This window comes from Macrotis lagotis, chromosome 3, assembly GCF_037893015.1.
Source record: "Macrotis lagotis isolate mMagLag1 chromosome 3, bilby.v1.9.chrom.fasta, whole genome shotgun sequence".
NCBI lineage: Eukaryota > Metazoa > Chordata > Mammalia > Peramelemorphia > Peramelidae > Macrotis > Macrotis lagotis.
Genome location: NC_133660.1, coordinates 250,579,054 through 250,606,742, shown reverse-complemented (window position 1 = coordinate 250,606,742; position 27,689 = coordinate 250,579,054). Strand labels below are relative to the sequence as shown.

Sequence of the window (27,689 nt, the reverse complement as noted above, 5' to 3'; positions counted from 1 at the left end):
GGCATGAAAACCACAATCTTCTCACCAGACTCCCCCCATTATGGACCTGATAGGAAGATAAAGACTTCCCAAGGATGGCAGGTATTTGCTTCCCCTTCCACCTCCTGCCATGGAGAAATCTTGGGAGATGGCCTTTCTTGAGTGGACATGGGAAACTTGGCGACACAGTGACAGGTTTTTGTTTTTGATGCTTTGTAGATCACTCTATCAGTTACTTAGTCAAATTTGAATCTAAGGCTAGCAAGTCTCATTAGCATATTTAGCAAATTATTTATTAAAAAAAAAGCAACGATTTCTACATTCTCCCAGTAAATTAACTGTGAAGCTAGGCAGTAAGAGGAAACAGGATTTGGAAGGGGAGACAGACTTAGAAAATGTCATTATACAGTTTCAAGAAAAGAATATAGTCAAACTTGAATGATAATAAGTAGAAGGAAAAAGGTTTGAAATTAGGGGCTCTGACTTTAAATACAGATCTGTTAGTTTCATTTCATGAAATCTTTTTCTACCGTCTTCTTCCTATATCAGGTACAAGGCCTGGAACATCATAGATGTTTAGAAAATGTTTATTGACTGAATGACTGTGAAATTTATAAAACTCAAGAGGAAGGAGCACTGCTACAATGGGAAGACTGCAAGCCTAGGAGTCAGAAGAATAATGCTCATAGCCTTGGTTTTACAGCTTAATAGCTATGGAACCACGGACCAGTCATATGAACTCACTGGGACTCAGACAACAAAGAAGGTTGAACTGATCTCTTACTGGGAGGTTTCTCAGATACCTACAAAGAACATAACTAGTATTTTCTTTAGCTCACATTTTTTTTTGGAATGATTTGGTATGATTAGCAAAACACTTGGTGGAAGGGGAAAGTATAATTGGTTTTATTTAAATGTATGTTTTTCCTTTAAAGGTATATATTGATACAGTGATGATTAACCAAACAAAACCTCTAACTTTGGAAAGAACAATGGATTTGGAGTCCAGCCCCTGAATTCAAATCCCTGTGATACCACTTATATCATGGGTCATCCAGTAAAGTCACTTAATTCCTTGGGGATTCTGTTTCCTCATCTATAAAATGAGGGTGCTGATCATAATATCTTTTAAATTGTTTTTCAGTTCTAGACATAAGATTTGATGTTCCTATGAAATCAGTCTCTATGGGATTCAGCTTTCTCAGCTTTAAAGCGAAGATTGAACTAGGGGGACCTGTGAATGGTATTTAGGGTTGCTTTTTTTAATTGTGCATTTAAAAAAATTATTTATTTAATGGGGTTTTAGTGACTTGCCCAAGGCCACACAGCTAGGCAATCACTAAGTGTTTGAGGCAGGACCTGAACTCAGGTCCTCCTGACTCCACAGCTGATGCTCTAACTACTGTACCACCCAGCTGCCCCATGCATTTTTTAAAAAAACAATAGTATACAATTACAACTACAGTCATAGAAAGAGCTGTACCATATACACGTATAAGCATAGAATATATATATATGCATATAAATGTGTCTGTGTATGTCTCTATATAATTTATATTTTTATGTATTCATATATACATAAATACATATACAGGTATAAATATACACATATGTCAATATGTGTATATATATAGTACCTATATATATATAGTATATATATATATAGTAAATAATTTGCTAAATATGCTAATGAGACTTGCTAGCCTTAGATTCAAATTTGACTAAGTAACTGATAGAGTGATCTACAAAGGTACTATAAATATATATAGTACTATATATATATATATATATATATATATATATATATATTACCTCAAAAGTCTCAATGTAATTTTTACCTATTAAAGCTATAAAACTATATAAATATTTACCTCTCTATATATCTATATGTATTGTTCTATAAGTGTAGACATATTCATATACATAGATACATATCTCTTTAGGTGCATATATGCCTATAAAAATAAACATATATATTTGCATAATATATACCCATGCTTAAAGGTACATATTCACATATAGGTAGGCGTGCAAAACATTTGTGTGCAGGTATGTGAGCTAAATGGCACAGTAGAGAAAGTGTTGTGCCTAAGGTCAGGAAGTTTCATCTTCTTGAGTTCAAATCTGGCTTCAGATGCTCACTAGTTACGTGTCCCTGGGCAAGTCACTTAACCCCTTTTGCTTCAGTTTTCTCATTTGCAAAATGATCTGGAGAAGGAAATGGAAAACACTCAAGTATCTTTAAAGATCCCAAATGGGGTCAAGGAGAATTGGACATGATTGAAAGGAACAGCAAAAATATATGGACATGTATACCCCTCTAGATAAATATATACAATTTATATGCATGCATTATATCTATCTATTTATCTAGACATGTTTCAAAAGAGTCCTCATGCTCAAACAGGTAGAAAAACATGGTTTGAGTTCAGCTAAGAGATAGAATAAGATGGTGAATAATGAGAGGAACAAAAATATTGAAACCTGCGTTTTAGCATTAGTATGCTAAACTCAATTGTTAGGAGCTTCTTGAAGACATACATGCTAGAGTACTACTCTTCATAGAGTGGAATTTGGTTTCCTATGGTTCTACTTCATTTGAGATGTTTATTTTAGTTTGAGTTTTTATCACTGAAGTCTGAGGGAAAAGTCTCATCTCAAGTGGTTCAGTTCTAAAAATGTCATGATATAGCAACAACAGCAATAATAATAATAATAATAAAGCCCTTCTATGTAAATAACTATACTTACAAAGTATTTGACTTTTATAGAATAATAGTAATTCATCTTTATGTTGAATAGAAGCCTTTATGACTTATGAAGCATCCTCTTCCTAATCTAATGAGGCAGCTAACAAAGACAAAATACAAGCACCTTTAATGCAAAATTATTTTCTATTTGATCTTTGTAACTTCTATGGCTAGCACAAAACGTGTCCAAATACTAAAAATGCTGGATTGATGTTGGTGGTGGTAGTGGTGGAGGTGGTGGTAGTGGTGGAGGTGGTGGTAGTGATGATGATGATGGTGGTGGTGGTTGTCATATAAGGGATTTAAGGTTGGAAAACATCTTTTTTTGCAATACTACCTTGTGAGCTAGGTCATAATATCACTATTATACTAATTTTTCTCATAAAGAAATTGAAGCTCAGAAAGGTGCATTTGTCATGTTAGGGTCACATCACTTTCTAGCATTAGCTCTGGGAGTAGGATCCAAAGCTGCTGCCTCTTTCTACTGAGTTCCGGTCTAAGAGGAAATCAGGTTCAAACTGAGTTCTCCTTATAACTTGCTTTTCCTCTTGAATCATTAACTGCAGTTTTCTCTTCTTTAAAATGGAGGCATTGGATTAGATATCCTTTGAGGTCTAAGAGCTATGATCCTATGAGCTAATGGATATGATGATACGTTACTCACCTTACTTGGCTAGAATGCATGGTGAACACTCCATAGAGGAAAACAAACAAGCCCACAAAGGCAGCAGGAATCAGCATTCCGGTGTACCAGCCTAACCAAGCAAAGTAGAGACCAATCTTCTCACCAAAATAGCGCCTGCATAGAAAAGTAAACACACCACTTGGCAAATAGTGCTGCAAATGGAATGGGTCCAGGTCTAGAATTTTAGGTGGTAAACTTGAAGCTAGTGGTCAATCAGCATACATTATGTCCTTGTTATGCAACAGATATTCTAAGTTGTAGGCAGAGACAGGGACACAAAAGACAAAAGTGAAGGAGTCTCTGCCCCCAAGATGCTTAGATCAATGGCATTTACCCATACATCCTACAAATAGAGTTGAAGAGGACAAGGTAGTTTGGAAGACAGAGAGCTGGAAGTGAGGAAGTGAGTCTCTTAGAGACACTAGAGTAAGGAAGACCTCAGTTCAAATCTGATCTGAGACATGTATTAACTGTTTTTCCTCAGACACATTATTCTGCTTTAGTTTCTTTGTCTATAAAATGGGAAGGGATTATAATCTCCTGCCTGCCAGACTTATTGTGAAGTTTAAATGAATGATTTGTACTTATCACAGGTGCTCAATAAATGGAGAGATATTATGAATAGAAAAATCATGTTTAGTATCCTTATGTCATGAGGATGGAATGGATTATTTCAAATTATTTTATTTTGTTTGATGGTCAAGTTTAATGGAGAGTGTTCACTTTGGTGCTGAGGAATCTGTGTTCAAATTCTCTCTTTGTACCCCTAGCTGTGTATCCTGGAAGCAGACACTTCACAATGTGGTGTGGTAGAAAGCATCGCAGGTCTACCACTCCATCCACTATATCAATTAGATGTTGAAATAGTTAATAATGGTTCATATTCCTGTTTGTTGGAGGTCTGCTCTTTATCTTTTTATTTTCTTATTTTTAGATCATTTTATATACTTTATTTTGATCTCTATCCTCACCATAATCCTATTAAGAAGCTGCTATTATTTTACCGAATGATGAAATGGAGACAGGTTCAGTGACTAACTTTAAAACCATATGGCAAGTAAATGTCTAAAGTGGAATTTGAATTCAACTTTTTTGATTCCAAGTTCACTATGCTCATGTTCTTTGTGGTTCTGTGTCAGTGATTATAAAGAAAAAAAAATTGTTACCTTTAAAAAAGCTAGAATTTAGTAAGCTGTATTTTGAAGACCACCCATTTCCCATAGACATCCTTTATATAGCCATGAGTTAGCCCAGAGGAATTAAAGAACTGCTCAATTCCCTCTAGTTCTCATTATGCATAATTGTGAGGTATGATACATCCGCTTTTCCTTGTTTGCTAATGAGTTCAAGGACAAGTGAATGCTTTAAGAAGCCCAGGACCTTGGACAGGGTGTCAGGAGAATTGGGTTTTACTCCCAACTTTGACAATTACTGTTGACAGCTATATGAACTCAGAATAATTGCTTGCTCTCTCTGGGACTCTGCTTCCTCCTTTATAAAATAAGAAGGTTAGACTAGTTCATCCTTAAGGTGTCTTTCATCTCTAAGGTTCTCTGAGTCTGTGACTTTGGGCTGTAAATGGTGAGGCTCCTTAGCTGGTGCTGTCAGCCAGAGAGGATACAAGAGCCTGCACCATTTGAAGCTGCAGAGGACCTCCCTCCCCAGCATTACCTTCTGGGCAGGTGGTCCCTGGCACTGTCAAAGACAATGGGGATCACAAGTAATCACCTGGAATGCAAGGAGGTTGGCGTGTGGGGTAGAAGGAAGTCACAATGCCTGGGTTTGATTACATCTCAGTTCTTCCATTTAATAGCTATTGATCTTGGACAGCTACATTTTTTTCATCTGTACAATGAAGAAGTTTAGACTAGATGACCCCTGGGGTTCCTTCTGGCTCTTGCCGTATGGGTCCATCAATAGCCTAATCTACCTCTTTATCATGGAACAAACATTTTCCTCTGGAAGTCTGAGGCTCAATGTTGTACCTTTTGTTACAACAGATCCATTGTTTGAAATCCATGTTTTCTGACGTCTTTAAAAATTTTTTTTTCAAAGCAATGGGGTTAAGTGACTTGCCCAAGGTCACATAGGTAATTATTAAGTATCTGAGGCTGCATTTGAACTCAGGTCACCCTAACTCCAGGTTTGGTGTTCTATCTACTTGTGTTCTCTACCTCTTCTTAAAGAAAAGAAAATATGATGATTGGGATAAAAAAAATTGAATCAATAAGACATTCTCTACCTTCTCAATCCCCAGAGAAATTATCCCCTGCCTTACTGTGCTTTCCTATCTTCCTTGATATGATCTATGCTCAGATATGAAATGTTAGATTAAAAACTGGGAACACTAAAAAGGGCATAGCTCAAAATATCATCTTCCTTCTCCCTTCTTCTTTCCTTTCTTTTTTCTTTCTCTCCCTCCCCTTTTATCATCTCTTTCCCCGCTTGTTAAAGTTCCATTCCACACACATTAAACACACACACACACACACACACACAGATATGCATATGTGTATATGTATTTGTCAAAAATATAGAGGAGGAAAGAGAATCATCGAAATTAATATTCTGAAAGGGTCTCTGATATCTATCACTTTTGGAAAGTACCAGTTCAAAGATTTAAAACTGAAAAGTACTTTAGAGGGCATTTAGCTTAATGATTCATTTTATGAGGGGGGAGGGGAAGTCTAGAGATAATCAAATGATTAGCACCATGTCATAAAATTAAGTGGAAGAATCAGGATCAAAAAATGGATCCTCTTTTTCCTCATCCAGGCAGTTCCCTTCCTTCTCTTATAAGCTGCCATCCCTTTATAAATTAAGATTCTCCTTACATGAATGAATGTCAGAATTTAAAAAAGTTACTTTCATTCTTGAATTAAAATTTCCATACTGAATTAAAAAATCCTGCCATTACCTCTACCTAAGGATGTAATTATGTCTGATTAAAATCTTTTTTTTAAATCTATTTGAATATTCTTGATATTTTGTTTTAAAAAAGTAGAATATCCTTCTTTCTTCACCTCCTGGTTTAAAAGGCATGAGTTAACTAACAGTTTCTTATTTGAACAACATAAGACTGAATATGTGAAGGATCTTGGATTTCTATGTTGATGGGGAACTCTTCATGTGATAACTCCCTCTTGTAGTAGATGACTCTCCAGGACCTTTATGTCTAAAGGCATTTAAGTGCCTTTTCCAAGGTCATGAAGCTCTACCTCTAACAGATAGACCATGGTACTTGGAACCCAAAACAGTGAGAGCTCTTATATTCCCTGACTTGTCCCAGATTTCATTATCTATAAAATGACACCCAGAGAACCTACCTCAAAAGAGGGGTGTGTTGTGTGTGTGTGTGTGTGTGTGTGTGTGTGTGTGTACATGCATGCATTTATTGTAGGGAGATGCAGCCTAGTGGTGAATACAGTGATAGAATTGGAATCAAGAAAAAATGAGATTAACTTCTTAAACTAACTGAATGACCATGGTTAGGTCACTGTACCTTTCTGAGCCTTAGTTTTCCCATCTGTAAAGTGGGGGATAAGATATCTTAAGTGCCTATCTCACAAAATTGTGCAGTTCAAATGAAATAATGCATAGAGACCATTTTGAAAACTGTCATATCATATGAATGTCAGCTATTGGTTGGTAGTACTTTACATTCATGCATTCCTGGTCAAACCCAATTTTCTACCCTCGAAGGAATCAAAGATCATGCCCTCAAATCTGGTCTTTGAAGCTCCCTTCCAGTGTGACCTTAGTTACTTAATACCTCTGAGACTATAATTTTGAAAAATGTTAGACTTGATGCCTTCTGGAGTCTCCCCCATATCTAAATCTATGATCTTCCATAATCCATTAAGAATGCCATCAAAAAAGAATAGCAATTGGAAAGTGTTGTGCTTTTGTAGAGTTCACTAAGTGGCACAGTAGGCCAAGAACTATACTTAGAGACAAGGAAGACCTGGGTACAAATGTGACCTCAGATACTTTCTAGTTATTTATCCCTAGGCAAATCACTTCAACCTTTGTCTCAGTTTCCTCAATGGTAAAATAGGGATACTGATAACACTTATGTTCCTGGATTTTTGTGAGAATAAAATGAAATATTTGAAAAGTATTTTAAAAACTTTTAAATGCTCTATAAATTCCAGTCTTATTTTAAAAAAACAGAAAACCTTTTTGAGAATGAGCTAAAGGGGTAGCATTCATTCATCTGCAGAAACTGTCCTGATGAAGATAATGAATTTTGATCTAAATTGGCAATTCTTTGGAAAATATCTGAGTACCTGATCAAGTCGAGAGGCTGATACTTATACCACATTCCCCAGCAAGCCCAGCGCTTATATAGCAGGTGTCTGTGATTCTTGGCTCCATGAGTTTTAATTGGGTGTCTGCTCTGGTAGCTTCCCTAAAGGAAAAAAAAATGATGAATGAATACATACCCTTTGAAGGAAATAAACTATAGAATGGGATAACAATTTTATTTTTCTACTTTTCAGGTCTCAATTGACATTTTATTGGCAATTTTATAAATGGTGCACATCTGTGGAAATGATCTAGGTCCTATCTTTCCAGGCATCCCCTTCACTGACCTTTAAGTCTAAATTTAAGGTCGTTCCAGAATTCTTTGATATAGATCTACATTACTTAGAGTAAAACATACTTTAATTTTCCAGGTTTAGAGCACCTCAGGCCTTTAATAAATTTACTGTTCTTTAAGGTTGGAAGAATTTGCGTGGAAAGAAAATATTGAAACATTCCATCTAAAAGTTAGGCAGTAATTCTGAATCAGTGGATTTTCTATCCTTTGCAGACTAGAAATCGAATAGAGTTGATGTGACAAATGCAAAGGCTTTGAGCCATATATGAGAGTAACATTTTATAGAATTTTACAATCTTTATATTTTACTTTTGAGAAAATTACATATAAATGTATATATGTACATGTGTATTATATATGTATATTTGTGCATCTTCATATTAATGTTTTAGACACAACTGTTTATATGTTGTCTCTTCTATTAGACTGTGCGTTCCCTGAGAATAATCAATTAATCAATTTGTTTGGGGTTTTTTTTTGGCCTTACTTAAACATTTCAGGTTTTAGCAGCATGTAGAACATCATAGATGCTTAACAAATGCTTGTTAATTGATTTTTTATTTAATGAAAAGTGCCAATTTTAACTGGAGTTTAGTTGGTAGGTCAATCCATATGTTTGGTTGAAGACACAAGAACTTATCTCCAAGTCCAGTGCATGATAAATATATCTTGTCTAGCTACTCTAAGAAACTTTTTTTCCTTATATTTTGATTCAAACCTAAAAAAAGAAAAAAGAAAGCAAACCCCAAGCCTACAAGAGACCTAATTATAGCTAATACACTCAAGTAATTCTAGTGATAACCCTTCTGGTAATGAAAAGGTATGCCATGTGTCTGAAGTGACATTTGAGAAATAAATGAGGGACCAATGCCATCAGATTTTAAAGTCTTTCTTAGTACCCAGGAGAGCCTGTCAGAATGTCCACAAAATTCTTCATTTGTCTCTTTATCCATCTTTATTTGACCCTGCCCTTCTGCTCAAGCACCAGTATCACAATACATCAAAGAATCATGATTTCATCCATATGGCTATCCCATATACCAATATAGTTACAATTCTGTGTCTTCCCTTCTCAAAGTATCTTGGATTTATGTATTTATTTTGTGTGCATGTGTGTGTGTGTGTGTGTGTGTGTGTGTCTATGTGTGTGTCTATACAATAAGGCACAGATAGTTGATAATATAACAATTTCAGGTGATGTGCTAAGTATCGGGTCTACAAAGAAAGACAGAACACTATTCCCTTGAGGAGTTCCCCATCTTATGGTGGGGGGGAAGACAACATTAAGTAATTCTTCAAACGAGCAATATCCATGATAAAACTGGTGGTTCTCCCAGAGGGAAAATTCTAAGATTAAGAAGGACAGGAGAAAAGATTTTTGTTCAAGATGGGTCTTTAGTTCAGACTTGGAAGGAAGTCAGAGAAGACAAGAGATAGAGGTGAGAAGGGTGAGAGTTCCCGGGCATTATAAATAGACAATGAAAATGGCCCCAGGATGGAGATGGAAAGTGTTATTTGAGCAAGGAGGCCTGTGTTACTGGATTGCAGAATATATACCAAAGAGTTAACTGCAAGGAGACTGGAAAGGTAGGGGGGAGGGCAGTGGCACGTTATAAAGGCCTTAAAAACCCAAACAGATAAATTTATATATTTACTGAAAGTAATTGAAAATGTCTGAGGTTAATTGAATAGTTGGTCTTTTAGGAAGACCAATTTGATCTTCCAGCCCCTCAACTGACTGCTGCAACAATCCAACTAGGAAGAGATAATGGCCTGCATGAGGCGGTGGCATTGTTAGAGAAAAGAAAGGGGTGTATTTAAACGATGTCACAAAGGTAGAAATGACAGGACTTGTCACATCATTAAATACAGAAATGAGAGTAGGGAATCAACTATGCCACCTAAGTTGGGGGTCTGGTAACTGGGAAGATGGTGACTTGAACAGAAGTGAAAATAGGAAGAAGATAAGATAAGACTTTTGGGACAATATAAGAGTTAGGTTTGAATGTGATTAGTTTAAGATGTCTACATCTAGAGGAGAACCAGAAGAACATTATACACCCTGACAGCAACATGGGGTTGATGATCAGTCTTTTTTTTTTTTTTTTTTTTAGGTTTTTGCAAGGCAAATGGGGTTAAGTGGCTTGCCCAAGGCCACACAGCTAGGTCATTATTAAGTGTCTGAGACTGGATTTGAACCCAGGTACTCCTGACTCCAGGGCTGGTACTTTATCCACTACACCACCTAGCCTCCCCAAAGATCAGTCTTAATGGACTTGCTCATTTCATCAATGCAACAATCACGAACAATTTTAGGGTTTTTGCGATGGAGAAGACTATCTGTATCCAGAGAAAGAATTGTGGCATTTAAACAAAGACTTTTGCTATCTTTCATATTGTATTTTTTCCTTAAGGATATGATATACACATTCAATTCTGAACAATGTATAGCATGGAAATAATATAAAGACTATTAGACTGCCTTCTGTGGGGAGTGGGTAGGGGGAGGGAAGCAAGATTGGCGAAAAAAACTGTAAAATTCAAGATGTCTACATCTAGTAAATCTAGTTCAACATGTCTAACAGAGTAGTTGGAATGTGAGACTAAACCAGGCAACAGGTCAGAGTTGAATAGTTAAATCTGAGACCCATCTACATAAAGATAATTAAAACCATGGTAGGTGATGAGATCAGAGGGAGAAGAGAAAAAAGTCTAGGACAGACCCTCAGTGATATGGACAATGATGTAGTAAAGAAGATAGAGAAATGGCTATCAGATAGATATGAGGAGAACTAAAATTACAAAGAGAACCTAGAGAGAAGATAATATCAGGGAGTGATAAGCTGTATTAGAGCCTGCAGGGATGTCACAGAAGATGAGGACTGAACAAAAGTCATTAGATTTAGAAGTTAGAAGACCACCAATAACATTGGGGAAAGTCCTTTGAAGTGAATGATGAAGTTGGAAAGAGGTAAGAAGTGAGATGAAAAGAAATAGTGGCATCTGTTGTAGATATACTTTTCAAGGTTGGCCAGAGGAAGGGAGAGATTAAAGGTTGATGGATAATGGCAATGGAGAGATCAGGTGAGGTTTTATTTATTTATTTGGATGTGGGAGATAAAAGTTTCTTTAGAAGGAGTAGAGAATCTGGAGATAAGGATTTGAAACTAATCAGCTGATTTATTTACAATTTACAATTTATTTGGCAATTGTTTACTCAGGTGGTTGGATTTTGAAGGATATTTCAAGTTCTAAAATGTTAACATTATATAGCCCATGAGTTGGATTTTAAAAAGTCAGTGACATTAATTTCCTATTTTTAACAAACAATTGTCTTTAGATCTTGGTAGAAGACTGGAAGAATGGATAGTTTTACATTTTCAACTATCTTATTGAATAGCATTTGGGGAAAAAAAAAACCCTCATCACTACAGCCTGCATATACTCATATTTCTTTCCATTGGTTTGTGTCAGTCACTTTTATGTTTCTTCAGAGAACTACTGATGGAAAAAAAAAACACAAACAGATGACTTTGTCTATTGGGTGGTAGTATTGATACCTAGGTAGTTCCTTTCATACCAGGAAGGAAATTATCTGAGTAGACTATTGTCAGATTAATGCTTCAGGATGATGCCTTGGGACTCATTTTTCATTAAAGGCAGTTTTCTGAGTATCTGTAACAAACTTACATGCCTATTCTATCAAAATTCTACAAAAGTCAAGAGTGAACATCCCCTGAGGCTCCAATGCCTTAGAATCCATTATGACATATACAGTTCATGTAAAGGCTAATAAAGGCATAGATTTTGGTAATGTTGTGAGCTGCGTGGGTGTGGAATGGAAGTGTTCCTACCCTAGCCTTGCATTTTTCTATCTGCCTCTGATACTGTTATTGAGAATGATGGTCCTGAGATTCTTCTTGCGGCAATCATCAAAAAAAAATTCAATTACTTTAAAAATGCTTAAGTTAAAGAAGAAGGAAAAGATTTTCAACAAAAGGCTTCTCGAATTAGACTGGACTCAAGATTCTTACTCTTTTGAGTTATATTTCAAATGAGTTTCATTTGTCTTAATCCAAGAGTCTTTCCCTGTCTGTCTTTTCTTTTGTGTTCTCTTCATTATAACTCACATCATAATACATGACTGGGTGACTTTAGCTTCAAATTATTTTTATAGGGTTCTCATTTGTAAAATTATCTCTATTCTCCATAGCTATCTTTCCCCCTAACTAAATAGCCATGCATTTGCTTGACCTTTATATTTGTTACAATTGTGCCTGCACTGTATACAGCTATACTATAACTTTACCATGTAAAGATCCCATGTATAGTTCTAAAAGAATATAAGTTTTTGGAGGGTAGGCTTTTTTAATGGTATTTGTATCCTCAACATTTAGCAGATACTTTCATGTAAAAGAAATTTAATAAACCTCCTCTAACTTTGTATATTCAGTCCTCACTTCCTCTGTAGTCTCTCCCCAACTCAAAAATCAATTCATGCCATTTGAATGAATACATCCTGAAGAAATCACATATGATTTCTTCAGGAAGTATTCATTGAATGGGCATGTTAATGAATATTTATATATAATATAAATATATATTATATATAAAAACAAAAAAATATATGACATATATATGTAGTACAAACTATATGTTTGTACTAGATATGTATAGATAGCATTATATATGCTATCTATAATAAACTATATGTTATACATACTATTATATGAGAAAGATTTATAGACCAGTAAGTCATTTCCCTGAATTCAGCAATATTCTCTTAACCATCTTTCTCTCTTTTTTTTTTTTTTTAAGGTTTTTTTGCAAGGCAAATGGGGTTAAAGTGGCTTGCCCAAGGCAACAATCTAGCTAATTATTAAATGTCTGGGGCTGATCTGAACTCGGGTACTCCTGACTCCAGGGCTGGTGCTCTAATCCACTGTGCCACCTAGCCACCCCTTAACCATCTCAGTCTCAACTCTAACCTTCCTCCAACTCATCCTCCATGCTAAGTCTACTCAAAAACCTTTCAGTGACCATCCATTGCCTTCATTTTCTTTCCCCAAGTCTTATCTCTTCTATTGGAATCTGAACCTCTTGAGGGCAGGGTCTTTTTCTTTTTTTCCTGTCTTTGCTTTCCTAGCATTGAACACAACAGATACCTAATAAATCTTTGCTGACTTCCTTTGATCGAAGATTGAAACAAACTAGATTGTACAGTTAAATAAACCAAAAAAAAAATCACATGAGCTAGAGTACCAGGTTAGCTAATTTCTATGACCACTTCTTTCAAATAACTTGCCCTGATAAATCAACGTTTTGCCATAGGATGAGAACATAAGCTGCTACAAATAATATATTTTACATTCTTAGATTTTTTTTGAAATTTTTATTAGATCATTTAGTTTTTTAAAATAATAACATAGAATTTGAAGTTACCTCATGAGGGGGAAAAGATGCTTCATATGTACCATTGTTCAAGAGTTTATTGATACCTAGGCAGAGAAGAAAGTCAGTTAATATACCATCTGGAAGACTTCTGAAAATCAAAGAAAATCTACATCTGAACTTGAGAAAGAGTTCTGGTGGGGTGTTCAGTTCCAGGGCACAGTTCCATGGAAATAATAACATAATAAAATAATAAAAATGATTGTTTTAGGATCATAAAAGAGAGTGACAATGAAGATTATTCAATCTCACCATGATATTAACATCAATTAACAGTGAGTCATGAGCTGCTAAGATAATATATTTGATCACATTGGGTCAGAAAATATAGTGAATGCTAAATAGGCAATGTATGTTTCTCAGTATCAGCCACCAAAGTTGATTTTCTCTTTGTCTCCATCAGTCCTTCCTCACATTTTTCTATTTCCATGTCTTTGTTTTCACTGGACTTTTCATTGAGAATGCCCTCTTTTACCTTATGAATAAATAGCTTTAGAGTGCCAACTGCAATATTCTCTCTTCTGTGAAGTCTCTGATTTCCTCTAGCTGGAAGCTAGCACTCTGCTCCTCTGTCCCTCATCTCTCCTCTTATTCAGTTATTAAGGGAATCAAAGACTACCTCCAGTCTGTTAAGGAAATGAATGTCCTAAGCATTAAAATTATAGGAGAACAAAAGTCACATAGGATGTACCATGGTTGGGTTGTGATTCTTCAAAATGGAAAAGAAAAAAATAACTTCCAAATTGATGAGATCACAGGTCATCTAGAATCTTTGAGTTTCAACTTAAATTTTAAATCACTTTGATTTGTCTGTGCATATGTATCAAACTATGATCATTAGATAGTTGACTCCTTAATGAAAATAAATAACACAAGATATTCAGGTACAGGGAACTCACCATTTTCCTAGAAAGCCCCTTTGACAAATTCTAGAAAGCTATAAGAGATAGGAAAGTTTTTCTTATGATGCACTGAAACTTTCCTCCTCCGTAACTTTGAGCTTCTCATGCCAAGTATTACATTGTCACTTTCATCACAAATATTTGAAGAAACTGCCATAGCTGCATATTACTATTCTTTTCTCACTAAGTTTAATCCATTTCTTTTGACCAATCAGTTTTTTCATAATTGCACTTTAGGACAGACTAATGCAGCATTTGTTACTGGGCAATTTCAGTTGTATTTGATTCCTTATGACTCCATTAAAACTCCACTGCGGTTTTCCTGGCAAAGATCCTGGAGTGGTTTGCCATTTCCTTCTCCAGCTCATTTTATAGATGAGAAAACTGAGACCAATGGGATGAAAAGTGGTTTGCACCAGGGTCCCACAGTTGATAGGTGTCAGACACTATTCACTATACCTAGCTTGACGTGATACGACTATCTTTCTGAATTGGTAGGAAGAGGCCTGGATTTATATTGATCAGAGAGGCCTGGATTTACATTGGTCAGATCTTTTATTTATTTATTTTTATTTTGAAAGGTACAAGTAACAAATCAAATGAAATAACATATCTGTGGCACTTTGAAACTTTAAAGTACTAATCAATCTATTATTATTGTTGCCAATCAGAATAATACAGTCAATGATTTAAGTACAGAAACTACTGTGCCTTTCAAACATCAAACAAAAAACAAGAAAAAAGCAAAATTCCTGGTGGCAGGGGTCATTTCATTTTTGATACCATAGCTCTAGCACCTCATCTATCTGGCATATAATAGGCACTTAACAAAAGGGGGGGGTGAATTAAGCTGAATTGAAATGCAGGCTCTGAAAAGAGGAGATGTTCTTATTTTGATGAAAGTGTGTGATTCCATCTAGAAACATCCCAAGGAGAGCAGTCTCCTCCTAACTCTCCAAAGACAAGCCTTAGTTTGGTTTTTATTTAATTGAGATATAGTCAGACTTCTTGCTTTCAAATCTTAGAAGACTGCGACTGAAAAGGCTAGAAGTGAATTCAGAAATAGCTCATTTTTTCACTCTCTCAATTTCTAAGGGTGGAAACTGATACCCAGAAAGGAGCAGTAACTTGGCCAGTGTTACCAGGTCATTACATGGCAAAGGTTGAACTAGAACCCCTAAATGCTCACACCCCATTTTTGGACTCCTCTTGCAATACCTTCATCACAGCCTTGGATTTACTCTTACCCATTTTTGTTTTCCCATCTTCGTATTTGGTGCGTTGTAGTACATGATGAACAATCCTACTTCTTGTGGAATTGTTGAAGAAAGTGTCTTTATTTGTTATCGTAAAGCTGTGGAAATGATTGGACCAGTTTTAAGACTCAGAGCGGAACATAGGACCCAGCAAGAGTTGGTAAATGCCACACAATGCAAAAGTTTTTCTCTTTAAACTGACAGTCAATGCATTTTCTTTTCATGATCCTCATATCTTGACAGATAAGAGCCTGACATTTCACTTTCCATTACGATGAATGTTAAAGTCTTATGGATGGAAAAATACACCCATAGAAGCAATCACCCATCAAATGCTATTTTGAATGTCTCTCTCCAGTTCTCATTCCTCAGCTTGGAAAGAGGGGAGAGAAGAGCAGCCTGTGCATTTGCTTCCACTGAATTATTTACAATTCTGAAGCAATGCTAGCAATATGGCTAACAGCAGGGTTTCTTCTAAATAGAGATGATTAAAAATTCAGTCACTGTTTTCTAGATTACTTCTCAGGATTTTAGTTCTTTCTCAGCTAGGAAATGAATATTTCCTCTCTCTAATCTCTCAACTCCTCCTCATCTCAATCAATGCAGTCTGATTCTACTTTGAGGTAAGAGAGCCTCCCAATGCCTAATTACTGTTCCTTTGTTTCGGGCCAGTCACATCCTGTTTTCCTCCTAAATGCTTGGTCCAGATGAGGATTCTGCTCTACAGTACACAGAGAGAACATTGGGTTGTCTGGAAGTCTACTACTGGTCATACACAGGCACATGTCCTGACAGTCCAGTGAAGAATAGTATTCCTAGAGAAGAGTCTGAAGGCCGAAAAGGGCTAGTATTACCTTCTGAAACATTAAGACTACAGAATTAATTGCATCACCAGTCCAATTCAATGACTAAACTGCTCCATTTCCTCAGTGACTTTACTCCCCTTGGTAGGATTTTACCCTAAAGTCTATTCTCCTGGTTAATGGGTTCAAGGTCAGGTTGCCATTCCTTGATGGACTCCTGCCATGGTCACTTTTACCTCAGAACAATTCACTCCCCAAACTGCTTTACCTCCTCAAAAATCAGCCTGCTTTGAATAGGAGTTGTCTAGTTTTCATGCTTGTTCTGCCTGTCTACCTCTACGCCTACCCCCCCATATAAATATGTCTTCATCTATCTGTTATCTATCTATCCATCTGTCCTCCAATCAGTATTTCTTCTCTTTCTCTCTCTCATTACCATCATTGCAGGCTCTCTCCCTTTGCTCACAAGATAACGTTATTATTGCACAAAATATTCTACCTCCTAGTGGCCAACCTTCCAAAGATCTAAAAGTCATTCCACAGGTTAGACATATACAAACATTGACTTCGAACTAGATGGAACCGATGATGATGATTATGATGAGGTTTGTCCTTTATTCTTCTTGTTTTTTTGGGGGGATTTGTTGTTTTTTTGGAAGACAATGGGGTTAAGTGACTTGCCTAAGGTCACACAGGTAAGTAATTATTGACTCCAGGACATATTGTGCTACCTAGCTGTTCCCTGTCCTTCATTCTTGAAGAAGACCTTTGCATCAGGGAAGTGATGCCATGACAAACACATCAATTGGATTTGAGTGAAGAGGTACTATGCTAAGTCACTAGCCTCATTCCTCAGAATCAACTGGGTCCAGTGGCCAAATATGGATCAGAATGGTTGGAGATGGACCCTTGATGCAAGGCAATTCAGGTTAATTGACTTGTTCAAGGTCACACAATTAGTTTGTGTCAAGTATCTGAAGCCTATTTCAAACTGGCATCATCCTAACTCCAAGGCCAGTGCTCTATTCCCTCTGCCACCCAGAACCATTGAATCAAACATGCATATCTTTTGATAAAGAAAATGAGAGAAAGTCAAAGATTATAGATTTACTTTGAGGAATCCTTAGAGGTTATCTAGTTCATCTCCCTTATTTTACAGACGAGGAAGTTTGAGATTGGCAGAGGTTAAATTACTTGTCTAAGGTCACAAAGTCAAGAAATGTCCAAGTCAGGGTTTAAAGTATATTATAGGCTGCCTGACTCAAAATGAAGTGTTCTATATATTACACCATGTTAGGATTCTTATAAATGCTGCTTCTACCTTAGTGAAAATGCTCTATGGCTAGTCCTTCATGGTCACCCCAATGTTATGGTTCAATCATTATCTATACATTTGAGGAATTATCTGATTGAGAGCTTATTTTTGCTAACCACATTCTAACTTTTTTTAAAAAAAACTCTATGTGGGGATGGGGAGGCAGGTAGCTCAGTGGATAGAGCACTGGGCCTGGAGTTCAACTCCAGTCTCAGACTTCAAGTGTCTTTAAGTTTCACTTAGCTGTATGACCTCCGGTAAGTCAATTAACCCCATACCATCGCCCCCCTCCCAAATATGTAGGCTTTCTTCACTTAATGAATTTGATTAATGAAAGAGATAATGTCCTTTAAGACAGCATCTTAGCAGGACAACTAGGTGGCGCACTGGATAGAGTACTGGCCCTGGAGTCAGGAGTACTTGAGTTCAAATTCGATCTCAGACACTAGCTGTGTGACCTTGGGTAAGCCACTTAACCCCATTGCCTAGCAAAATACAAAAAAAAACCCCCAAAACCCCAAAACAAAAAAAAGAGAGCATCTTAGTCTGACCAGTTACCTCATTCACCTCAAATGATGAAAACTTACAATAATACCAGAGGGTATTGGATATATTGGCATTTAAAGGATAAACCTTTGTATTTAGGAAAAGCCTAAACTCAACAACGAAACTTTGAAATTTCCTGAAGCCAATTTTCAACTATTGAATTCTGGACTGATAGCATTTTCTATTGTACATCCCATACTTACAAAGTGATAAACAAATTCTCTAGGTTAAATACCCAAATGCGCAACCTAAAAGGTATAATACAATTATTTGTCCATTTGAACATTCTTATGTGAATGGTGAAGGCTAAACTCTTTTGAGTGGTTAAGGATTTCTTTTGGGAGATTCCTCAGTATTCTTAAGAAATTGTGCAGTGCCATCTGCTAACATGACCATCTTGAGGAGCTTTCCATCTACAAGTAATCCCTCCTCTACTTGAATTCCCTGACAAAATTCTGCCATTGCTAATTTACGGCTAGGCAATACTGAACACATAGGATAGATTGAGGTCAGTGTTGAGACACTGCACTTTTGGAACACCTTCTGGCTCATAGGAAATGCTTAATAAATGTGGATTAACTGACTGATTGTGGGTGTGGACTGGACACAGATTGATGAAGATTTTCAAAAAGCGAGATGAAAGACAGCTCACTGGCATATTTTTTATGTCAGAATAAACTAAAAATGACTGTCAGCACATTGGTCAGACCCCAGTCCACCCCTAGCAAACTCATGGGAAGATATGGACAAGGATGGATAGTCATGAATGCAGTAAGGTTTGCATCTTTGGAAAGAACAGCTGAACTGCAAAGACCACAGATCTATTTGAAAATCTGCAAGTACAGTGGCTAGAGAACTGTCCTCAAAGTCATGGTCACTTGAATTCGGGATTTCTGACTCATATTTGCTGTTTGCTCCTAGACTGATCACAGATTTAAATGTTCCCCTACTCCCAATTTCATCAACCCTCTAATATTTTCAGTGTTAGAACAAAAGAAAATAAAGCACTGATGTGGGAATATTGTTAGAAAAAGCTCAATAATTGATATTTCTTTAGCACACTGAGGTCTGTAAATAGTGGCTTCTCCCTTATTTTATTTGATCCTCATGACAAACTTGTAAAATTAATATTACTACTACTGCAAATAAAAATAATTAACATTTACATTGATGCTATTGTTACCCTCATTTCCCTGATGAAAAAAATTGTAGAAATGAAATGATTCACCCAGGGTCTCATAGCTAGTGTCAGAAGCAGGATTTATCCTAACTCTCGATATAGTACTCTATCTACTATTTCATCTACTGTAGACATTAATATTCCCATTTTGCAGATGAAGAAACTGGAGCTAACAAAGTTTAAGTGACTACCTAGTAAAATATCTGAATTGGGGGGTTAGAGTCCAGTTCTTGGTTCCCAATTTATCACTCTCTGTTCAGTACTTAGCCCTGTCCATGGTAGACTCTCTGCAAATACCCAATGAATTAAATTTACTGTATTATTATGATCTCTCTCTTGCTGTCTCCCATAACAGCAATCGTTAGGTAGGCATAACAGGCTGGCTATTAGATGATCAGTCCATAAATATTGTAATATTTATGATTTAAATCTATATGACTCATAAAACAAAGAATTCATAATGCTCACTGAGTGTTGCATAGAAATTAAGTGTTAAATATTAATAAGAAAATAAAGACTCTGCCCAAATTGACAAGCCATAGAGATACTGCAGTTCCTGCACTCTGTCATGGGTAGCCCTAGTTTTACAGTATAGTGAATACATGAGACCATGAGAGGCCTGTGTGGGTGGTGATACTTACTGGTGCATGCGTGCCCGGCTGAAGGGGGCTGTATAGCAGTCTGTCTCCTCCAAGTCAGGTAGAGCCTCTTTGTCAAGTTGCATTGGGTTTTTGGGAAGCCAGCTTCTTAGCTGGATGGTCTTTCGATACAAACTAGGGAAAATCACAATTTAGATTGGATTAGGTGAGGTGGCTATCACAATCTCACATTTATCTTGTGCCGAGACCCATAAATGCAGAGCGAAACAGATTTCTAGAATTCATTCTACAAGTGAGTACCTTATACCTTTAATGAAGAGGTTATATGACCTGCCCTTAATCAGTTTTGGAGTAAGTGGTGAATGGGAATTAGATCAAGGACCTACTCTTCTCCCCACCCCTCACCCCACAGTATGCTCCATTCATTTACTATTTTTTATTTATGTCAGACTTCATAACAAGGTCCAATTTATTGTTGTTATCAGATGTACTGTAATAGAATACATTGCACAATGGTTGACATATAATAAATATTTAATAAATGCATTATCTGCCTATAAAGAGAACAAAACCCATTGATTTTTGGGTATTATTATAGTGGGGATTTCTTTCCTGCAAAGGATGGACTAGATCCTTTTTTCTAGCTCTCAAATTCTATGACCTGGGTTCTGATATTCAGGAATTCTAATCATTCAGTGACATTCTACCCTCCACAAAGGAGTCACCTCTTGGTCACACCACTGATGCCATCGGAGGGCAGGGATGGGGACTGCCTAGACTATCAATACTAGATGTTTTCTATTCTCCCTATGAACCCACACCCAACTTCTATAACTCAGATACAATGGCATAATAGGAAGGTTTAAAGATTTATAAGCCTTTGATCAATTCAGAGCAGTCTCAACTTGATTTGAAAGCATCATTGGTATAAAAAGTTTATGGTTTTCAGACCCACCCCATTAGTTTGAAAGAACTGGAATTAAAGACTTTTAGAACCTTAAAGGACCTTAGGATTTTCCTATATTTTCCCACTTAGTAGGTGAGTGCTCCATGATCAGAGAAACTTTGTGGCATGTCAAGGTCACCCAGATAGTTTATGGCAGAGTTTACAAATCAAGGCTTCTGACGCCCATTTTATTAATCCACCCCTGCCATACATGATCCTGCTCATTCATAATGTATAAAGTTAAGGCAAAGATTCTCTCTTTCAGCAGATTTTGACTTTAAGAAACCAGACCCATGCTATCTAGACTTATTTTAGGAGATAAAGTATCAAAGGAATCTGAAATTCAAACCATTTGATGTTAGCTATATAGATAAGAAACCACTATATAGCCTTAGGAACAATTTTATAGAACATAACTGTGGAAAATAGAGTGAAATTTGATTCAGGAAGACCCAAATTCAAATACTGTCACAGATACTTCCTGTGTGACTTTGGGCAAATCACTTAAGCTTTCTGTTTCTATTGATTAGTTTTAATTCCAAAATGCACAGCAAAAAATTACGTTTCCATTTTTCTATTTCATAGAAGTCTGATTATATATATATATATATATATAAAGTTATATATATGAGTGCATGTGTATGTGTTTGTGTATGTAAGATACATTCATATCTTTCTATATGAGGTAGTATTATAATTGGTTCTTTGCTTTATGTAATATGTCTCTTTCCTATTCCACTCCTCTGTCTGCTTCTATGGCAACTGTTTGCTAATTTTATTCTATCACCAAGAATAGACTAAGAAAGGACCTTAGAAATCACCTAAACTCAAACCCATTTCATTCATTCATACATTCACAGCCATCCCACTAATCATTAGTCTTGATGTCTACACTGGGACCTAGAGAGAATATGAAAACTGTTCTAAATTATTCAAAAAGTCAAGGGCAGACTGATGAGTAGAGACCAGAACAGAGTACTTTTTAATAAGAAAATTAAAAAAAAATGTGAGACAGGATTTGTCCTAAATTAAGGACATAGTAAGTTGATTTGATCTGGTTAAATTTGACTACAATTTAGAATGGAAAGAATAATTCATTCAATGAATACTTATTCTGTTTTTGATTTATGACTTACAAAGTATAAAAATTTTGCCATAACTAATTTAAATTTAAAATGAATAATAAATTTTTGTTATTACCTTTCATTTTCCAGACTTAGAATAATATTAAACCAGAAATTTAGCATAGAACTAGTAACTTTCAATTCTTTATCAAGTGGACTGACCTAATATTTTGGGATATGTTATATTCTTCATTACATATATATTTTTAAAAAATGAGTGTTTTGGATCAGTTAAATTCTAAAATCTTAGCCTCTGACATTCTACAGGCGAGCTTCTTAGGTGACTCCTATCTCTGATAGTCTATGTTCCAAGTTCCAAGGTCCTATGAAGCTTTTATATTCTATGTTCTATATTTTGATGTAACTTCTCTCTAAATATTTGGGGTTTTAAGTTCCCTTGCAGATAACTTTTAATTCTGATACATTATGCTCTGAACAATGAGGTCTTTAAACATTCTTCCAGTTCTGACATTCTCTGTTCTATGTTTAAAAACATTCTCTGCTCTAAGATTCTCTTCTGCTTCTTTCTACAATGCTATGATTCTAGTTATTTCTCTAACCTTTAAATTGATTTTATTTTAATATTCCTAATAACATTCCATTCAGTATATTTTTTCCACCTTCACATTTCTGTTTTGGTTTTGATCCTCCTTCTATGTTTTTGGTCATAAATGATAGTATACCAACATTACAGAAACCTTTTGTTTGAGACTCCATGAAACTGATCATTTCCTTCAGAAACTTCATATAGTAATCCAAAGATCCTCTTGTCTTAGGTTTCAGATAGTCTGGCACCATCATTTCATCTTTATGGTAGCTATCATGACTATCTATGTAGATTTATTTTTTTTAACATATGTTTAAAATACTGGTCAGCTCCAACATTACCCAACTGGGAGCCAAGATTCTCAACTTTGAAATTAATTCTAATTTTGTCATTATTATTATCTAGCTAATAAAATGAATATTTCCCTCTTTGGGCCTCATCTTACAGATGAAGACACCGACTTGAATTATCTCTGTTTCCTGCCCTTTTATTTTTACAAATTTACTCTAATAACAGCAACATAATCAATACCACATTGTGTGATGTTCTGTTTCAAGAACTAAAATTTCATTCAGGTAAAACCCCATTTCCACATCATTTAATCTGTGTAAGATTTCTGGCCACATCTTAGAGTAAAAAAGGAGCAAATCAACTGTCTGGGCAATTTTAAAACATTGCATTATTTAGTATAATGACATTTTGGGAATCTTCCTGAACACAGTCCAACTCATTATTTTCTCCTTGAATTTGCAGCTGGTTTATAAGGTAGAATTGAATTGCAGATTTTTGTTTCCTTGAGGATAATAACTGGCGTCACAGTAACTTTATCATTTACCAACCTATTCAGGGTTCTGTTCTTCCAGTCAGTATAATAGCATTTTTTCCTGGAACAAGCAAAAAAAAAAAAAAGGAAAATAAGAAAGAAATCAGCTGAGTATACTTGAGAGAAGTTATAATGAAGGTTAACTATAATATTCAGGAATACCAGACTTGAAAATTTTAAGCCAGTGAACTTTATCTATATGAAGAAGGCAGATTTAAGAATACAACATTACTTTAATCAATGACATTAATTGGTCCCACAGAAACAAGACCTTAGTTGAAACAATATTTCAGGGGGCATAAAATTCCATAGCAATAAATAAGAAAATGCTTAAAATACATAATCAGCTAAAAAAGAAGACTTTTAAGTCCCTAAAAATTGAAGCTTTGAGAGATTTGAGACTACTACATGACCAGAAATCACCTCACAAAATCCTCTGCTCATTTATTTTTAAGATCAGTTTAAAGACAAAAATATTGAAATAGTCAGAATTTTCTTTCTTCCAACAACCAAAGACATTAATACATAATCTCCATCTGGACATAATCCATATTGCCAGAGGAACAAAGATACAAAAAAAATATTAAACCTTTGGTAGTATCTGTATAGTTACTTATTAAACTGTGATTTTCTGAGATACTCTTTTCCCAATTCAGTCCAGTCCCCCCCCCCAAAAAAAAATTGAAGTGTAATGAATGAGTACATTTGAATTTCCACTAGTTATATTAAAATAAATGAAGATTTTAAAGTTTTCTTTTTCTCCCTTTTTTGTGCTATGGATTTCAGGACCAGTTGGTGGAATAATCAATCTGATAATTGTTGTGAGAAGGAATGTTATTCTTTTATATAAGAAACTGACAAAACAGAGAACATAACAACTCTATGTGACAAATAAACCAGACAAATTAGGCACCAGGTCTCCAGAAAGAGCAGTTATCTGATGGAATGGATGATGGAAGTCATCCAGAATTATGGGTAGATTTATTAATAATGTCTGAGATAACATGCAAACATCTTTTTGAACCTTAAAGGACTACATTAAAAACTATTATTGTTATTGCTATCATCATCATTATTATTATTACCATTATTATAATATCATTGGTTTGATTATTTTTAGGCACGCTATTCTTTAAAAATAGGAAATATATTACTTTTGGAGACCATATTTTAAATTTCACTCATTGAAGCTAGAAAATAACATGATGTTGGAACAAAGAATAAACTTCTTTTCACAAAATTTAAGATGAATTTTCACCTCAATAGAAAGTTCCAGGAATGTATCTATAAGATAGTAAAGATCACATGTATAATTAGCACAGCTAATTGGTTGATAATACTATGTATTTACAGGAAAAAGGAAAGTTGGATTGAATAAAAATCTAGACCCAAATTTCTGGTAGCTGAGGAGTATTTACTTGAAATTATTTCTATGGAGTATTAGCCATTCTTGTTTTTTTGGGGGGGGGGGTGGGGTTAGGTTTTTGCAAGGCAAATGGGCTTAAGTGGCTTGCCCAAGGCCACACAGCTAGGTCATTATTAAGTGTCTGAGACCAGATTTGAACCCTACCAGGTACTCCTGACTCCAGGGCTGGTGCTTTATCCACTACGCCACCTAGCTGCCCCTGAGTATTAGCCATTCTTAATTGAGATATGTGTCCATTGAAAACAAAGGTAAGCATCATAATTGCCATGAGCTGACAGCACATTTTAAGATATTGCTTAATATTGTGGAGCAGAAATGCAACTAGTGAAGTGATTGTTCTGAATTGTTAAAGGGAATCTTACTGCACAGTGGGTCTAAATCATAGATTTTTAATATGTAGCCATTACTGTTTCTCATTAAATACTCATTGTTCTCACTGGAAGCCTTGGGGTAGAAATGTTTTCACTTTTGTCTTTGTAAGTTAACATTGTGGATACAGCTCTGGACCTTGGGAAAAGAAATTCTCTGTTCCAATATAGACGTAGACACTTATTAACTGTATGACCCTGAGCAAATCACTTCACCTGGGTCTAATTCAATTTCCTCATCTGTAAAATGGGGATAACAGCACCCATCTCCCAGTATTGATGTGAAGATCAAAGGTGATATTTTTAAAGCACTTTGTAAACTTTAAAATGGTATAGAAATGCTCTAATTGTATTTGTAACAGTGATATTTTATTCTATGATATGATATTGCATTGTATTTGAAAAAATATGATTATTATGCAATCTTTAATACCAAATATATAATAGAAAATATGCTCATGTCTATTATTATCATTATCATTATCATTATCATTATCATTATCATTATTATCATCACCACCAGGGTTGACCACACAGTGGTTAGTACATAGCATAGACTTTTTTGAACTGAAATACATAATAAAATGAACTGGTCTCTTCAATAATTTATACTGTTATTGTTCAGTCATGTCCAACTCTGTGAACCCATTTGAGGCTGTCTTGTTGTAAATCGCTACTTCCTTCTCTAGTTCATTTTACAAATGAGTTACCTGAGGCAAATAGGATTAACTGACATGCCCAGTGTCACAGATAAAATGACTGAGACAAGATTTGAACTCAGAAAAATGAGTCTTTCATTATTCATATTTTAAAAATGTAATAAAATAAAACCTTATTTTACAAATACATATATATAGTTAAATAAATATTTTAGAAATTCATAAAGGGAGAAGCTGAATTCTTTTTTTTTTTGTAGGTTTTTGCAAGACAAATGGGATTAAGTGGCTTGTCCAAGGCCACACAGCTAGGTAATTATTAAGTGTCTGAGACCCAATTTGAACCCAGGTATTCTTGGCTCCCGGGCTGGTGCTTTATCCATTGGGCCACCTAGCCACCCGAGAAGCTGAATTCTTTAAGTAAAAGGGTCTTAATGTTTGTTTTGTGTTATGGTCCCCTTTGGCTATCTGGTAAAGCCAATGAACCCCTTTTCAACATAACATTTTTAATTGATTGAAATCAAATTCAAAGGAGCACAAAAAATCCCAATTATACTGAAATACAATTATCAAAATATTTAAAAAGTAAAACAAATTCAAAGTTTCTAGAATAAGAACCTATACTTAAAGAACTGAGATGAAGGGTGGGTCAAGGCAAGACTATCGAAAGGATTATAAAACAAGGCAAATAAGATGAAAGAAAAAAGGGTAGGGGAAGAATTTAGGTAGAGAAATAGAAGACTGCAGAAAACAGATAAGATCCTTCTTGACAGAAGAAAATTATCAAGAACACCAGGAGAGAACAGATGCTGACATGAGGTTTTCATAATCTCAGTTTCATAGTAATTTAATTTTAAAGCAGTTGATTCTACTTGAAGTGAAGTCAACAGTTTAAATTAGGGATGAATAGCTTTAGATGATTGACAAATTGTTATTTCAATTAATGAACTATAGGTTACTTAAATGCACGAACCAACTCTAATTCAACTTTATTATCCAACTGTTTAGTCTTAGACCATCATATCTTTGTTAAAAGGATAACAACTATAGTGGTCTTTACTAAAATGCCCTTCACATAATAGTATGGTAAATTCCAGAGAATAAAATTTCATGTTTTTTAAAAAAAAAAATAAGAGGGTATCAACTGGGCGGGGGTAGGGCAGGAAGTTGGCACAGTGGATAGAGCCTTAACCCTGGAGTCAGAAGGACCTGAATTCAAATCCAGCTATGTGACCTGGACAAGTCACAATCCCAATTGCCTCTAAAAAGAAAACAAAACAAAACAGTTTCAACTACATTAGACATGATTTTTGAAAACCATCTTAAGAGTGCTTTTGATACATATACTAAACATAGTATTCTTAAGATAATCAGAAGAGAGAACATCTGGGGATGCATAAGAAGATGCAAAGGTTTAGATTACAGACCAAATTAGGATTTCAGTGCTGCAGGTAATTCCAAATGAAGAAACTGCTTTTATTTATTTTGTTTTACAATTTTCCCCCTAATCTTACTTCTCTCCCCCGCCCACAGAAGGCAATTTGCCAGTCTTTACACTGTTTCCATGTTGTACATTGAACCAAATTGAGTGAGATGAGAGAGATATCATATCCTTAAGGAAGAAACATAAAGTATAAGAGATAGCAAGATCAGACAAGAAGACATCAGTTTTTTTTTTTTTTTCTAAATTTAAGGTAATAGTCCTTGGTCCAAATCCACAGTTGTTTCTC

At 35.5% G+C, this 27,689-nt stretch overlaps 1 protein-coding gene across 1 annotated transcript in view; it reads right to left on the bottom strand.

Annotated features, from left to right (window-relative positions):
* The window catches only part of ANO3 (anoctamin 3), a 230,987-nt gene that overhangs the window by 119,006 nt on the left and 84,292 nt on the right, over nt 1-27,689 (bottom strand). The window contains exons 5-10 of the mRNA XM_074227568.1: nt 23,526-23,570; nt 20,112-20,243; nt 15,618-15,724; nt 13,460-13,515; nt 7,704-7,825; nt 3,394-3,528 (exon numbers count right to left, since the gene is read on the bottom strand). Of these exons, the coding sequence (XP_074083669.1) occupies nt 3,394-3,528; nt 7,704-7,825; nt 13,460-13,515; nt 15,618-15,724; nt 20,112-20,243; nt 23,526-23,570 (597 nt within the window). The remainder of the gene's footprint in view (nt 1-3,393; nt 3,529-7,703; nt 7,826-13,459; nt 13,516-15,617; nt 15,725-20,111; nt 20,244-23,525; nt 23,571-27,689) is intronic.